Source organism: Asterias rubens, chromosome 12 (assembly GCF_902459465.1).
Source record: "Asterias rubens chromosome 12, eAstRub1.3, whole genome shotgun sequence".
NCBI lineage: Eukaryota > Metazoa > Echinodermata > Asteroidea > Forcipulatida > Asteriidae > Asterias > Asterias rubens.
In genome coordinates this window covers 16453261-16470168 of record NC_047073.1, presented here as the reverse complement: position 1 = coordinate 16470168, position 16908 = coordinate 16453261, and the positions used below count along the sequence as shown (strand labels likewise).

The following is a 16908-nucleotide window of genomic DNA, read 5'->3' as shown; positions in this document are numbered from 1 at the left end:
AATTTTAATTTAAAACAGTAAAACTGTTATTTATTTTTTAATTTACTAAGGTTTTTTGAAGAAAACTAATTATTTATGGAAACTTGTTTTTAAAACGTGGGATCGAGGCAGCAGATTTCCACCATGTCAGCAAACATGGCGGACGAAGCAGAGGGAGAAGGTACGACTAATAACGTACGAGAAGGGACTATAGATCCATTGCAAATCCCTGTATCCTCTGAAACAGATGACGAAGAGGACATTATTGCTGTAAGGAAAATTTTGATATGTTTAGATTTACCAAGACTGCTTTGGTAGTCCTTTAAGCAGATGTTTAATCGCTGGATCGCGTAACCGAAGTTTGTTGACATTTTATTAATGCAGACAATGCACGTCTACTGCGGTAGACCACGCACTAGACGGGTTGGCCATCATGGCCATAAAGGGACTCGGGAGGGGCGGGGCTTTGAGTTTTTCCAGTTTGACTTGAGTACTTCTGGAAACTGAGAAACTAATACCTATGTTTTTAATTTTAGTTTAATTAAGTGGGGGAACATTTATGTATCCTGACAACACTTTTTTTCATTTGTTATGGTCGTTTCCGAAAATTTACTCAACAATTAACAAATAAAACATTTGAAAAAATCATTGAATTTTCATCGGCAGTCAGACTCAGAATCCATAATAAAATTTAATGGTTTTTATTTTATGGACTGCCGATTAAAATTCAAGCAGGTTGGTTGGTGCTGAGGATAACTTTCCATATGGCGCCACCACTTTTTCACTCATTTTTACAAAAAGGGATATCTCATTGAGGTAAATTAGAATGATACTATATTATTTCATATCCAATGAAAAAGTGGTGGCGCCATACGGAAATTTGTCCGGTGCTGATGTTAAGCAGTGAAATTCCTTATAAATGCAATAGCGCCCTAGGTAAGAAATTCCTCACCGTGTGTCTGAGAATGATCACCCTCTTCACTCTAGTAATTAACAGATCAGGAAGAATCAGAAACCCTCGGGTGAATTAATTCCTTTCTCCCATCGGCCATCTGACATGTCAGACGGTACAACAACTCTTTTTTTTTAGATAGGTTTTTAAGGGGGCATGTGGGGATGTAAATATTTTTAATTATCTACTTTCTTACTGATTTGAATGTTGGCTGTTTTAATTATCTACTTTCTTACTGATTTGAATGTTGGCTGTTTTAATTACCTACTTTCTTACTGATTTGAATGTTGGCTGTTTTAATTACCTACTTTTGATTGTATTTTTATAATTGTTTTTTATATTGTCTGTTTTTTGTGGCTGTTTTAATGAGTGTTTTTTATGACTGTGAAAACACTTTTCATGTTTACATGATGAACAAATAAATCTAATCTAAATCTAATATCTAATTTTTTAAAATGTTTGAGTCCTAACTTCAAACCTAACAAAAATTTTTTGACCTCCGCCTCCCCCAGGTTATCCGTGCTCCGTCTTCGACCTCCAACACCAACGCTTCAACCACAGCCTTAATGGGTTCCCTCAAGCTGGAAGAGGATCCAGACATCAAAGATCTCTTTATCACTGTTGATGACTTTCAGAAACATGTCTTTAAGATTGATACTTACATCACGTATAGAGTCTTCACAAGGGTGAGTTAATATTAAAGACTTAGAGAGAGTCAGTCGTAAGAATTAGAGATTAAACATGGCTTGAAATACCCACTGGACTCTTGATTGCGTTGGCGGGAAATATATTTGCAAACTAAAACTAAATGAACAAAATAATAATAATTTACATGAGTATACCTTTTTGATTAGGTTATAAATGGATTATTTATGGATTTGGTTATAAATTAAAGCCAAACAAGAAGAAAGAAGACAATGAGGAAATTCAAGTTTTATATGTTGGAGAAAAAACCCAGAGAATTATTCCAGGGAAAACCTACGCAGTCGGATAGGTACTGAAAACCCAATCCACATAGTGCCCCCGGTGGGGTTTGAACTGGGGTCCTAGAGGTGGTAGGCAAATCAAATAAACATGATAAATCCTACTGTTGAAACAAACAAACAAACAAACAAACGACTCTACTCTACACTGTAACTGATCACAATGATCTGTGTTAAATTGTTTAGATGATTTTTATTTGATTTATTTGTTTGATGATTTTATATTCAGACGACAAGAAGTTCCTTTGATGAGCCTGAGTACAGCGTGAGAAGACGCTACCAAGATTTCCTATGGCTCCGACAAAAACTCACAGAAACGGAAGAAACTCATATTATACCGGTAAGATGAATAACTCAGGCAGGGACTAAGGCCTACGTTGCCTTGGCGCCCCTTCAAAAGTTTTCCTCAGTCTTTAAGATTTCTAACAGACCTTTGCAAAATAGAACTGAACTTCCCCATCAAAGATGCCATTCCAGGAACTGTTTTTTCTGTACCCTCCTATTGTCTAACCATTTAATGTAATCCACTGTTGAATGATTTAAGGCAGTAAACACTGATTTAAGGCAGTAAACACTGTTGGTAATTACTCAAAATAATTGTTAGCACAAAAACTTACTTGGTAACAAGCAATGGAGAGCTGTTGATAGTATAAAACATTGTGAGAAATGGCTCCCTCTGAAGTAACATAGTTTTTGAGAAAGAAGTCATTTTCCACTAAAATACTTTAATTTGATTTCGAGACCTCAGAATTTGATTTTGAGGTCCCGAAATCAAGCATCTGAAAGCACTTTGTGTTACAAGGGTGTTTTTTCTCAATTATTATCTCACATTTTCGACGACCAATTGAGTTCAAATTTTCACAGGTTTGTTATTTTGTTCATAGTTGAGATACACCGGCTGAGAAGACTAGTCTTTGACAACTACCAATAGTGTCCAGTGGCTTTAATAAACTATGCCAGCCTGCAATATGATATCATGTTTGTAGTGGATGCATCTACACAGAACACAGTCAACCCTCCTACTCTGTGACCATTCAATATAATCCAATGTGGATTTGAATGATACATTATACCAACCTACAGTATAATGCTGGGTGAATATAATTATCATTCACCAGAATCTAATTTCAATTTAATGATGTGTTAATAGAACATCTCTCTTACTAAACATTATGAAAGACCTTGAGTTAAATTATTTATAAATAAAAAGAAACAAATACCAACTAAATGAATATGTTGCAATCTTTCCTAATTTACAGACCAAATAAACTTGACTAATATGATAGACTTTCTACCAGTCCTTTATCAATATATCCCATTTTCCCCAACAGCCCCTACCAGAGAAGCACAGTATGAGAATGGACCGCCTGAGTAAAGACTTTGCCAGGATACGGCAGACAGCCTTGCACAAGTTTATGCAGAGGATCTCTGAACATCCTGTAGTGTCATTTAATGAATACCTGAAGATCTTTCTAACAGCCAAGGCATGGGTAATCTTTTGGTGTTGTGTCCATGACCCAAGTAGAGCGATCTGGTTCGGCAAACCATGAAGCTCTTGTCCCTTCATTTCATGAAATCATTAGTTCTTCAGACCAGATAATCATACAAGCCTCCAATTCTTAAACCACTTACAATTTCTTTAATAAGTGGACCAATATTGTGTATCAAAAAACACTCCAGTCTGAGCACAATGAAGCAGTAGATGTGTCCATGATTACCCTCCAAAGACCATATATTTCCAATAAGCCTTTTTGAGGTATGACGGACACAATGCTACAACACTGTAAAGTTGTGGTAAATTTGTGCGTATTGACCATAGAAATAGAATGTATGTTATTCAGTGAAGTGCGCATTTTAGGCGACGCGGCGTTTACACGTAAACCTAATGACCACCAACATGGTGAGCGTGGCATCAGTCGCAGCGTGTGACGTCCGCGTATCACTTCCACCATACCTCAAAAAGGCTTATGGTATTGAAATGCAATAAGGTTGCTATAATGCAGACTTTTCAAAATGGAGTGGAAATATCAAAAACCTTAAACTCCTACTTAGCACCACATGATATGCTTGTAATGTTTGAGATTTCAGATCACACTTGTAAAATTAGCCTCTGAATATATATTTGCTGTTGTGTACAAACATATTATGTTTCACGCTTAACTGGTCAAATAACTTGGTCACTGGTGGCTGTTTACGTCAAAACAATTTGATAACAAAAGGGTTAAGAACAAAATTTAGATGTCGTGGCGATCTTGCCTCCCTTTAATTCAACCAAATGTAACCAAACTGAGGCTCATTGAAAAATAGTCTGACATGTGTCTATATGAATTGATACAGGCGTCCACAGTGTATTCAAGGTACCAGACAAAATGGCCACACCTTGATAGAAAGAGACATGGCTGCCTGTATTATTATCAGTCTGTTTCAGCATTGCACAATAGAGTAGACTAGATTGTACAAGTAGAATAGTATACAGTAATGTTGTTGCACAACTTCAGTTGATTTGTTTTTGTTCTGTTGGGATTAAACCGTGATACCTGTGGAGTGATGTGGCCATGTAGTCTAGTGTAACAGACTCAAGAGTCTGTCGTGTCGTTGGTGCAAGGGGTCAATACAGGGGTCGTTACGTGCCAAGCTATGACATTTTTTTAATTTGAGTGCGACTTGCACAGAAACTCATGAAAAAAGTCTTGAAAATTCCAATTCATTCATCAAAAAGAGCCACATACCTTGCTCATTCAACGTTAAATCACTTTGCGCTTGACCAACTCAGAAATTTCCTGAAAATTTGTTTTCATACATTTTCCAAGCACTTTTAATGAACAAAGACAAGTTTTGGCATTCGTGATCTATCATTTTATAAATTGACCCCACGTACTTGATATGATAGCCACATCCCTTTGTCCATCCATCCAGTGGCTCAACTACATTGATCTCTGTAAGCAGCAAAAATCGCTTTAACAGTTTTCTGCTAAGCAAAAATTAGCAGGATACCAGTTACAGCTGGTACATGAGAAATAGTATTTTGGGTGATCACCTTATTCTGGTAAGCATAACTTTATCAAGTCTGGAATTTCATCTGTGAGAGGGCAAGGTCATTTTCATTCGGAAAAGGGCACTTCCATCGGAAAATCTGAAAGTCAATGGGAAACTTTTGAAGGGGCACCAAGGCCAAGACCAGTGCAACAAGGACCATGGCCTCCGTGAAATTCCAGACCTGCAGCCGATTTCACGAAACGCTAGGATTAATCCCAACTCGAGTTAGGAGGAGTAACCCGTCCTAACTTAGGATGGGTTCAATGCGTCCTGCGTATTTGGATATGGAACTGAACCCGTCCTAAGTCCTAAGATTAATCATAAGTTAGGAAGAGTTTAGTGAAATCGACGTTTATTGTGTTTTAATAGCTACTTTTGTACCTAAGCATTTCCCCCTCTTTCCTGATTTAGGAACTAACAACTCATCGCAAAGCTGGTGCTGGGATTGTGAGCCGCATCGGTTCAACCATCAAGACGACTACGTCAGCCATAATGCTGAAAAACAGGAGTCCAGAGTTTACGATAATGACAGAATATATCGGCATGTTTGGTGATAAGATGTCATCAGTCGATAGAATATCCCAGAGGATTCTTAAAGAACAGTCTGGTTAGTGCTCAAGATTCTGTTTATACTGATTAAATATGCCCCGATTCTACAGGTTGGCTCAGTGGTTTCTTGCCCTGATTCTACAGGTTGGCTCAGTGGTTTCTTTCCCAGATTCTACAGGTTGGCTCAGTGGTTTCTTGCCCTGATTCTACAGGTTGGCTCAGTGGTTTCTTGCCCTGATTCTACAGGTTGGCGGAGTGGTTTCTTTCCCTGATTCTACAGGTTGGCTCAGTGGTTTCTTTCCATACCTTTCACATCTGTGGACCCAGGTTTGAATCCCACCACAGACTGCAGCTCGTGTGTGGATTGAGTTTTCGGTCCTTTCCTGTAGTCTTTCCCATTGAGGTTTTCCTCCCACATCTAAAACTGAACATTCCTTCTTTCTTTGCTAATCATCCTGCAAATTGTGCTGTTGGATTTGTAATGAAGCAAAATATAAAATATATATCAACTCTGGTTCTGTTCAGAACCAACAGTTGTCTGGAAAGTGGTTTAATTTGCCAGCTGTTACCTGTAAGCCTACTCGGTTCTGTTCAGAACCAACAGTTGTCTGGAAAGTGGTTTAATTTGCCAGCTGTTACCTGTAAGCCTACTCGATTCTTGCCATTTTCCTTTATTTCCTGTTCGTATGCAGTTGACACCCAAAATGCCAAGCGTGTCAAAAACTAGCTGCATGTGACGTTGATTTAAGTTGTAAAATCATATTATCTTATCGGAGCAAAAAAGGGGTGAAACTAACTTTGAGTTTGGGTTATTTTCTTGTTACAGATATGGGTACTGAATTAGAAACTTACGGCCCAACCTACAGACTATGGGCAAACTCAGAGTCGGAGCTAACAGAAACACTTGGTGGTCTTGGAGACTGCCTAGATAAATGTGCCAAACCTTATAAAGACATGGTAAGTAAGACATTTAGTAAGACAGAAAACTTGAATTGTCCCCGTTTTGTTTAATGAGGAGATTTAACAAAAACAAACTTTGAACAAACAAGATTTTTTGGGCACACGTATGGCACCATCAATGGCGTGCCTTTTCATGAGCCATCTTGAACAGCGCATGTTGGCATCAGCCCCTTGCCGTCCCTGGGTCTGGTGGCGCTATATCGATGACATCTTTTTCATCTGGACAAGCGATGAAGCAAGCCTCAAAGCTTTTATTAATCACATAAATTCCTTCCACAGGACCATCAAATTCACGAGCGAATACTCAACCAAGGATACACACTTTCTGGATGTCAAGGTTCTCAAGACGGATGTAGGCTTAACCACAGATCTCTTCGTTAAACCCACAGATAAACACCAATACCTACATTCCACTAGCTGTCACCCCCGACACTGCAAAACCAGCATAGCCTACAGTCAGGCCCTCAGACTCCGTCGAATCTGTTCTAATGATTCTGATTTTATCCACCACTCACAGGAACTTAAGAAACACCTTGTTTCCAGGGGTCATAGCTCTCTAGCAGTCCATCGAGCTATCCAGAAAGTCAAGGCTCGTTCTAGGGAGTCAGTACTTTCCAAAGGACCAAAGAAACAACAGAGTCCTACGGGGAAAGTTCCTTTTGTTGTCACTTTCCACCCCTCACTTCCTCCCATTCGTAAAATAACCAGTTCTAACCATCATATTCTTCACACATCAGATCGACTTCAACGTGCTGTGCAGGAAGAACCCATAGTTGCCTACAGACGCCCACCAAGTCTCAGGGATCTCATTGTCCGAGCAGAAGTCCCTCCCATTAATGATGATGTTAATCCCCCTCTACCACAGGGAACTTTTAGGTGTTCCAACATCTCCAAATGCATCGTCTGTAGACAACACATCAGGGAATCGGACTCCTTCACCAGTAACACCGGCGGTACCACCCATAAGACAAGGGGTCATGTCACCTGCACCACCACTAATCTCATTTATCTCATATCTTGCAGAGTCTGTGGTGTTCAATATATAGGTGAAACAAGAACTACACTCAAGAGGCGTTTCTACGGCCACAGATCTACAGTCAAGACCCAAAAGCTAGATACACCTGTAGGTCATCACTTCAATCTTCCTAATCACTCCATTTCTGACATGATCTTACAGGGCATAGAGGCACTAGGCAACCACAGAGAGACTGTGCGTTTGAGTAGGGAGAAACTCTGGATTAGACGCCTCCAGACCATTCAACCCCATGGTCTGAACATCCAAGAAGGAAACGACTAATAAACCTTTTGTTTTGCCGTCTCCTTTTTTCCCCATAGCCTTTTAGCCTGAGCCTCATTCACTAATATAAATTACTTTTTACCCAACCTCACCACCCTCGATGTTGTCCTTTGTGTTTCCATATTCTTGCTTGTGGTCAAGCCAGCCCCTTCCCTTCACCCCCCCTTTTTTGTCCCCCTATTCATTGTTTACCCCCTGCTTTTTTATGTATGCTTTCTAACCCCATTCATGTATTTCCACTTCACTGCTTATGTTTCACTTAGTTACCTGTTCATGTTTGTTGTGTTGTCATTTAGCCTTCGAGAAAGACTCTGCTAGGGTCGAAACGTCAGGCCATTAACTATTTTTTGCAAGATTTTTTTCTGTAAACATTTGTTGATGTGGAAAATTGTGGCTTTTTGTGATGCATCGACCAGGAGTCTTACAATTGGTTGAGGTTTGAGTCTTCAGCATTCATCATAAATCGTCAACTCCTTAGGAGTATGCAGCACCGACAACCAAATTGGCGAATAGAGATTGATAATCATTCACATCAACAATATCTAGCCTCACTGGTACCCATTTACTCCTGACTGGTAAGAAGCAATTATAGTAAAGTGTCTCCCCTAAGACAAATTGTCATGACTGGATCTCAAACCCACACTTGATGTCTTGGCCACAGGAACTCAAGTTCAATGTTTTAGACCACTTAGGCACATTTATAATGAATACTGCTCTTAATCATAATTTCTTGTTTGTCAATATTTATTTACAGACGGAGAATACAGAGCTGCATTTTCTTCCCGCTGCCAAGGAGTATATTCTGTATGCTGATTCAGTCAAGGTAGGAACATTAGTCGGCTATAAGTTACTTTGTATTACAAAAATTTGCTTGGAACCAATCCCTACTGATGAGCAATTTTTTCCTCAAAAAATAAGACAGAGGTCAATAGCGCTAACTAAGGAGTAGTTCTAGGAGTTAATAAAAAGCTTAAGGCTGGTCCTTAGTTAGGATGAGTAACTCGTCCTAGCTCAAGATAAGACTAGTCTTAACTCTTTGTGAAATCCCCCCTGGGCTTTTGTTCCCTTCATTTCAGAGTACGCTAAAGAAGCGAGACTTTATCCAGATGGAGTATGAGCTAGCATGCGAGGAACTCACACGCAAGAAGAATGAAAGAGAACATGTAAGTAGCCACGACCATCAAAATTGTAAATTTGACCACACCCACTGTGCTGAGTAAAAAACAAGGTTCGTAGCTACACCCAACTAGCCCAGCAAGTAACTAAACTTGTCTATATCAACGAATAGTGAGACTCAAATAGATCGGAGCTACTACGCCCATTGAGATCAATCCCAACATGACCATTGATGATTTGTGGGCCTGGAATTTCATCTTTGAGAGGGCAAGGCCATTTTCATTTTGCGAAGGGCAAAATATTAAAGTCTATGGGAAATTTTTGAGGCCATGGCCTCCGTGAAATTCCAGACCTGTATTTGCATATACAATCAGTAAGTAACCACATCTTCCTAGATCTAGCATGCATCTTCACCTTGCGTAATCACAAGACCAACCCGTCTAGATGAGCTTGTAACCATACCCTTTATGATCAGACCCTAGTAAAGTCTTAAACACCATTATCTGCATGAACTGGGTCCTTTTTGTAGAAATGTGTCTTCTGTCTTGAGCTTTTGCACGTCACCCTCCCCTTTCTTTTTCATAGAGCAAACACTTGGTCAATTCACTCCAATCCATCAAAATCCATCTGCAGGTTTCGTTTGAATTTGATTGACTCATTTCTAGGCGAGACAAAGAGATATATGTATCATGTAGTGAATGTATACACAATACAAAAGGTTAACCCTCCTACTGTCTGACCACCCAATATCCACTATGGTTTTGAATTATAGATAAACTATGCCAGCCTGCAATCTGATATCAGTACATTGGTGTCAAAGTTTATGTGCACAATGCGTTACCATACAAAGCCAATGCCAAGATAAAAGCAGCCTTTGTATTTTTCAATTGAGTATTTATTTCACGGATGTATTGCACCGGGGACAAAGTGATTTGATTTTAGCCTTTTACTGATCAGGCCTGGAATTTCATACTTGAGGGCAAGGCCGTTTTCATTTTGCAAAGGGCACTTCCATTGGGAAAATCTCTGTGTCTATGGAAATTTTTTGAAGGGTCACCAAGACCAGGGCAACGGGGCCATGGCCTCGGTGAACTCGTGTAATTCCAGGCCTTTCACTTATGTTTGAGAAGTAGTATGCCAGTGTAAGGCTAATTCAAATCATTGTGTCCGATTTGTTCTTCTTTGGTGTTGTTTCTGTGAATATCTTTGCACAGCATATTCTCTGTTCTAGACTTAACTCAAGTCTGATTTTTTACATTATGGTTTCAATCCATCGGGTAATCAGGCCCCCATCGCCCTAGCAATACACAGACTGCAAGGAAATTGCATAAAAGGGGCGCTCTAGTTATTGCTATTTACAACGTCTGCTATCACAAAATCTGTGTTTTTTAGTTCTTAACTTTGATAAGCACAGTATACCCAGTGCAGTAGAGGGCACACTTTATTGCTTTGTGATTTTTTGAAATGTGTATTGTGTGGACGATTCTTGGCTTTAGACCATAATCAGGAAAGTTTGACTTGATTCAAGTCTACTACTACACTGTAAGTGGCTGCTCCTAACCAAGGCCTAAACTCATCGCTCTGCTTACCATGGATTTCAGCGCTTTCCATCCTGTATATTTATGTATTTTACAGGGCTTGGTAAGCGCAGAACCTGGGGTAAGCAGAGCCATGAAATTGGACCCTGCTTTATTTTGTCTGCACATTACTCTGCTCCACACCAATCAATCACAGATTATTACCACTTTTTGATTGCCAGTAAAGCTTCAGTCACAATGCAGCCATTTTATTTTGTTTTTTATCATTTGAATTAATCTAAACCAAAGTGAGGCAGGATGGAATTGTAGTCTGGTTCCTTTTTTGATAGGGGAGTCGGGCAATATGATGAAAAGTGAAACTGTTAAACATAGGCGTGGGGCGCAAGCTTATGCGTGGCGTTAATTTACTTGTAACACAATCAATACCATACATTTACCACCACTCAATGCATAAACTATTGAACGCGCACGTACTCACAGTCATTGAGCATCATTGCCATTTTGACCCTTTTGCAAAACGTAGTCCAATAAGGTGACAGAAATTGGAAATATTCAGAATGTTTTTATAGATTTTCCAACATTAATCCGCTTTTTAACACGAGGGCATTTATGAATGGGAATAAAAGAGAAGTGACTTGGCCTGATACTTCACGGAGTCGACAAAGGCGATTGCCTCCATGCCCCCTGACCTGGTCATTACCTTCATGCCCTTGAAATGCTCTTTCAGTAGAAATTTACAATTTCCTTATAGGGTGTCCTTTACCAAGGAGAAAATGCATCAGTGCCCTTGCACTTTCAAAACTGAAGCATACAGGCCTGCCAAGCAATAAAGGCCCTCGCCTTCGGTCGGTCCTTTATCGAACGGCCACGACCCTTGTGGTTTTAAACAGCCGCTTGAGACCTTGTACCACTCGTTTATTCCCTTAGTAATTAATCCCCTTTGGCTCTTTGTTCAGGTGAAAATATCTGACCAGAACTACTCCCTGGGGGCCATAATGGGTAAAGACCCCAATGATGTCAAAGAGGCTAAGAGTACCAGGCTCGATACACAGATTGACAAGGTACCTCATTCTTTTGTCCCGAATAACTAAGTTTGTCTTTGAAAAAAACTAAATCTAAATTGCTTCAATTTGTTTAATACTGTGTGAATTAGAGAGAGAGAAATGCGTTTGTGTTTAAAAAGCATACAGGGAAAGGTTGAAAATGTTTACACTCAAAGATGTTCAAACTTTCTCATTGAAACAAGTTCGCATATGATTTTTTTTTCTTGGTTTATTTGGTGTTTGTTTAAAATTCAACTACAATAAGTTTAACTGAAAAACAGAATGAGAACTGATTTTGTAAAGTCTCCCATGACTTCTCTTGAGTTAATTAAAACTAAAGCTGTTGGTTTCAACCTGAGATAGATATAACCTCATCCACAAATCAATTTTAGTTAAATACCCCCCCCCCCCCCCCCACTTAAACTCATCCATCATCACAAATAGACTTACCCCAGTCCTCTCTCATATTTGTGTTTATGTTTACCTTACCTTGTGAATAGTGCATGTTAAATGTTTCCCTAAAAAACACTTAAGATTTCATGTGAGTGCTAAGCTCGATTTCACAAAGCGTTAAGATTCATCTTGTCAATATCATCATAGTTGGGCTGGGGGCTGATTTTCTGACTTGGGCCAAGATCAATCTTAGCTGTTTGTGAAATTGACCACTGTTACCTTATAATGAAAGTGAAGTTGTTACATACTATGAGTAGATTGCGTCAACGCGCATAAATACATTGAAATGCATGCTTTTCTCAATTTTCAGAATATCTTGCTGATCTTTGCATCTGAATTGTTAGATATCATCGAAAAAGAACACTCTTGCTCCTAATGAATTAGGATACAACACTGTGTAAAAAAACTTTAAAAATTGTACTTTCATTTCATGGACTCAGTCCTGTTGAGTGTCTTATGGAGTTTATTTTAGTGTTTTGAGTTATTTTGGTGTTTTTCGTTTTTTGTTGTTTTGAGTTATTTTGTGTTATGGAGTTTAGTTAAGTGTTTTTAATTATTCAGTTATTTTGGTAATTTTAGTTTTTACACTCATTGAATGATTCTCCACTTTCCTTTCAACTTGACCGAGGATATATCAATTTTTATCACAATTTACAAGACATAAGCCCAATGATTTCTGTAAATATTTCCCAGAATTTCTTGTTATTTTTTTTCTCAAATCTTGCCATAACCACTGACTTGTAATTTGGAGAATGCTAAAGAGGCCTGCAACGCCACTTTTACATGTTCGTATGGGAATTTTGGTGAAAGTTTTCTTGAATTCAGGAATGAAATTCTAGTCCAGAACCACCCAACTCAAAAAAGATTATCATTACTCGGTGTTACCGCAAACCTTACTATATCCTATTTTCACCATGCAAAGTTTCAAATCCTACTGATACGATCTGAGTTTATGTCTAATGTCCGTTTTTGATCTGATGTTTGAATCTTATAGCTTCAGAAGCAGGTTGATTACCTGAGTGACCGGACGGAGGTTGCTAATGCTGACATGAAGGCTGATATGGAAAGATGGCAACGGAATAAAAGGAAAGATATGAAAGAGATGTTCACAGGGCTAGCTAAGAATCAAGTAGAGTGTTATAAACAGGTAGGATAGGATGCCTGCAGCCAATTTCATGGCTCTGCTTACCGTAAGCAAATAATTAGTGCTTGCGGAAGCAGGGAATTTCACGGGTTAGCAGGGCTTGTGCACATGCGTACTTCATGTTACTAGGCATTCTACGCTTACACAGCTAGCGCAGTAATTTCGGGGCTTGCACGTAAGCGGAGAATGGTGATCGTATGCACAGAATTTGGCGGAAAGAAGAGCCATGAATTGACCCTTGTACTATATCAATAAGATGTACTATATCAATAAGTGTTACAAACAGAATATCAGGACAATATGAGTGCAATAAAGCTGTTGGTCCAATGTGTTGTATAAAGCACGTAAACAGACCCAGTGCACAAATCGGAAAAGAGAAGGGGTTTACCCTACTATTCCTGGTTTGATTGGCAGCATATTACACCACAATAAACCATTACATTGTGCTACATGTATGTTAAAGGAGTAGATCCTTCAGTGTGTGTCATCTGTTGACAGAGAGCCAAACCACAACTTGGGATTTAATTTTTACAACCAGAGCTCGATTTCACAAAGAGCTAAGATTGATCTTAAACTCCAAATCACTCTTATTGCTAAGCAAAGTGTGATTGTCACACTACAAAAATCACTTTTGCAATACTGACAACTCGACTTCAGATGAACTTTGTGATATCAATGCCAGGATTGATTTGTGCGAACATTTGAAGCAAAATTGTGATTTTTTCTTCTGCAGTGTCTAGATGCTTGGGAGGAAGTCATCGAAGTCTTAAAGTCAGACAGGAAACCTCATGAGGAGCTGGTTAACTCGTTATTTGAGATGAGTGAACCATCAATGCATGCCGCCGAAGAAAACAACTTGCCGCAGAATGACTTGAAAGAGTAAGAGAGGCCTTGTTTTAAAACTCCCCCTTTGTAAACAAAAATATATATATATATATATAGGAATAATTTGTACGTCGAAATTATATCGTAAATTATCAATTGCTGGGCCGCAGATTTTTGCGTTCCTCTGATTGGGACTTGAATATCTGTGATTTGTTTGGGGGTTTTATGGATTCTTGTGACTCAATTGTGTGTGTTTAATGTACATGGCCTAAGATTGGGTCTCCAAAAATTGTCATCGCGCAAATAATTTGAAGTAATATTTTTATAGCTGATAAGGTTGGAATCTCTTTTGATTTGATAATGTTCAATTTGTGCTGGATATCCAAGTTTGATAGTCATAAATTAATTGGGACCAATTCTCTTAAGCTGCAAAAAAGAAAGCTTGAACTTTTGATTGAGCCAAAATGAAGGTTTTGAAGAAGAGCTCACTGAAAAAATGATTGATCTCAAGTCTAACAAAGATCAGAATTTGGTAGAAGCCTCTCTTTTTAACTCGCCTATCTAAGTTGCCTTAGAGATTGTCAGAGATGGATTTTTTCCTTTTTGCTGAGAAATTTGATGTTGTTAGAGGGCTGAGGCTTTGGCTTGAGGTGAGGTTCTGGCTTCGGATTAGGGTCCGGCTTGAGCTGAGACTCTGGCTTGAGCTGAGGCTCTGGCTTGAGCTGAAGCCCTGGCTAAGGCTGTCCCTCTGGCTAGGGCTGAAGGTACGTCTTGGGCTACGGCGATAGTCTTGGGCTGAGGCGATAGTCTTGGGCTGAGGTGATAGTTTGGGCTGAGGCTCTTTCCTAAGCTGAGGCTCCGACTTGAGCTGAGGCTCTTGCTTGGACTGAGGTTCTGGCTTGGACTAAGGCTTCAGCTTGAGCTGAGGCTCTTGCTTGGACTGAGGCTCCAGCTAGGGCTGTCCCTCCAGCTTGAGCTGAGGCCCTTACTTGGACTGAGGTTCTGGCTTGAGCTAGGGCTTCGGCTAGGGCTGTCCCTCCAGCTGAACTGAGGCTCTGGCTTGGACTGAGGTTCCGGCCTGGACTAAGGCATCAGCTGTGGCTTTTGACACAAGGATTCACACTGGCGGGGTGAGGCTAAGCCAGACCTGAAGACTAAGCCAGATCCATGTTTAAGGGTTTCATACTAATTGTTCTCATGATCGTTTTTACATGGATGTGCCAAAACTGTGTCTTGTGTCTAGTGTATTTTTTGTACAATGCCTAGTTAATAACAATAATAAGCATTTATATAGCGCCATCTATCTAGCAAACTAATCCGAGGCGCTGGAGAGGAAAAGAAACCGAAACAAAAAAGTTTATACAAAGAAAAGGATCAAACGAAAGTACTACCATAATTTTGTTCATTTACTCTGAACAAAGTGATGAGTTAGTGGTCTCTTGGCTGGGGAAATATGACTCACATATTCTGTTTGATTATCCCAAACTCCAAAGGATCTATGTGTACGTTTTATAAAACTCCATCTGTAAGGCTGCTTAGCCGTAGCAAACTATCTGCAGTTTCAGTTATAACAGCATTGCATTATGTAATACTGCACCAAGGAAATGTTTGTAACACTGGTCATATCATGCAATAAAGGATTCTTCCAAACTATAAAATTCTGCAAATACAGAATGGTGATTAAATCACAAACATCATAGTAAAGATTATGTCATGAATTTTCACAATACCCAAAGTAATATCTAAAACCAAACCAAACATTTGTTTCAAATTGAAACATTTGAAATATTGAAATATTAATTAATTTTAAAATTAAATAATTAGCTAGCTCAGATATGTGGCAACAGATGATAATTGTACAGACATTAATGGTTCTGTGAATCGTTAATTAATCCTGTGTAGGCCTGTATGCTTCGTTTTTGAAAGGTTAAGGGCATTTCATTTCATTTCATTTATTAATTTCACAGGCAAAAATTCAAGCACAGACAATAAGAACAGAAGAAAACAAAAACAAGAACATACAATACAATAACAAAAAAAGCAGCACCCCTGAAGGATTTTAAAAAAGTAAACTAAATTACTATCGAGTTAATCTCCTGATGCCACAATTTACGAAGAGACAAAAAGGGACATTACAGATGGACATTATTAAAACATGGCATACAGTATAAAAATATAGAACTATACAAGCAGTTAAAACTATAAAAGCACTAATGGGCATTAAAAATAATGGGCATTAAGGCATTTTCTTCTTGGTAAAGGGCACCCTATGAGGAAACTGCAAGTTTCTACTGGAGCATTTCCAGAGCACCAAGGCAATGACCGGGGGGCATGGCGCCAATCGCTTTTGTTGCCTCCATTAAATATTAGGTCTGCCTGTAAAATGGAACCATGTTCTAACATGTTGCAGACAGCTTGTTGGGTTTACAAATGGTTCAATCATCATTCTCCCTTAACATAGGCTCGCTGGCCAAATGTTTATTTAAACAAAATTAGAACCTGTCAGTATTCTCTCTGGCTAGTTCAGTGTTGGAAAATCATCTCTTTTTCACGGAAAGACAATCAGATATTTCAATAAAGCTGTCACAGTTTATTCAATTATGTCCTTCCCCCCAAACCAGTCAGTACATGTATATATATTCTGGGATTAAATCAAATTTACTCAGTAAAACATTATTCATTTCCTAGTTGTTTATGATTTTTAAGTGGTGGTGCTATTTGTTTTGATCTGTGATTGAATGGAAGGGAAGTTGTACACTTTTTGCGTAAAATGTTTAAAAGTAAAGGTAATTTTTGCCTCTTTTTAAGTTTATTTGTTCCACAGTGTTCAACCTACAGTGTGTTTTTGTGTCTGGAAAGTTATGTACTCCATTTTGGGGCTCTGCTTACATCGTAAGCAAAGATTTGGCGCTCTTGGAAGCAGGGAATTTTGTGCTTACGTCAAGGGTATCTGACGGGTTAGCAGGGAATTGTGCTTTATGCGTGTGCATACTCCACGTTACTAGGAATTCCACACTTACACAGCTAGTGCAG

General features: G+C 39.1%; 1 protein-coding gene across 3 annotated transcripts; it reads left to right on the top strand.

Moving 5' to 3' along the window:
- Positions 1–134: 134 nt before the first annotated feature.
- On the top strand, positions 135–15551 carry LOC117297643 (sorting nexin-7-like). 3 transcript variants are annotated; one of them, XM_033780782.1, is made up of 11 exons: positions 135–249; positions 1444–1617; positions 2144–2254; positions 3246–3398; positions 5362–5557; positions 6326–6456; positions 8511–8579; positions 8833–8919; positions 11367–11471; positions 12901–13053; positions 13784–15551. In XM_033780782.1, the coding sequence occupies exons 1-11, from the start codon at positions 136–138 to the stop codon at positions 13931–13933; spliced, it is 1443 nt and encodes a 480-aa protein (XP_033636673.1). In that variant the 5' UTR covers position 135; the 3' UTR covers positions 13934–15551. The 3 variants fall into 3 exon arrangements, with proteins under 3 accessions (XP_033636673.1, XP_033636672.1, XP_033636674.1); XM_033780781.1 differs by having other exon boundaries at positions 3246–3404; XM_033780783.1 differs by lacking the exon at positions 11367–11471 and having other exon boundaries at positions 3246–3404.
- Positions 15552–16908: the final 1357 nt, after the last annotated feature.

What these genes read in the sequence shown, in the direction of transcription:
- LOC117297643 (XM_033780781.1), top strand. Translation starts at nt 136, where the DNA reads ATGGCGGACGAAGCAGAGGGAGAAGGTACGACTAATAACGTACGAGAA. An exon ending in AGAAGAATGAAAGAGAACAT is followed by an intron (nt 8,920 to 11,366) that starts GTAAGTAGCCAC and finishes CTCTTTGTTCAG; the next exon opens with GTGAAAATATCTGACCAGAA. An exon ending in TCGATACACAGATTGACAAG is followed by an intron (nt 11,472 to 12,900) that starts GTACCTCATTCT and finishes TGAATCTTATAG; the next exon opens with CTTCAGAAGCAGGTTGATTA.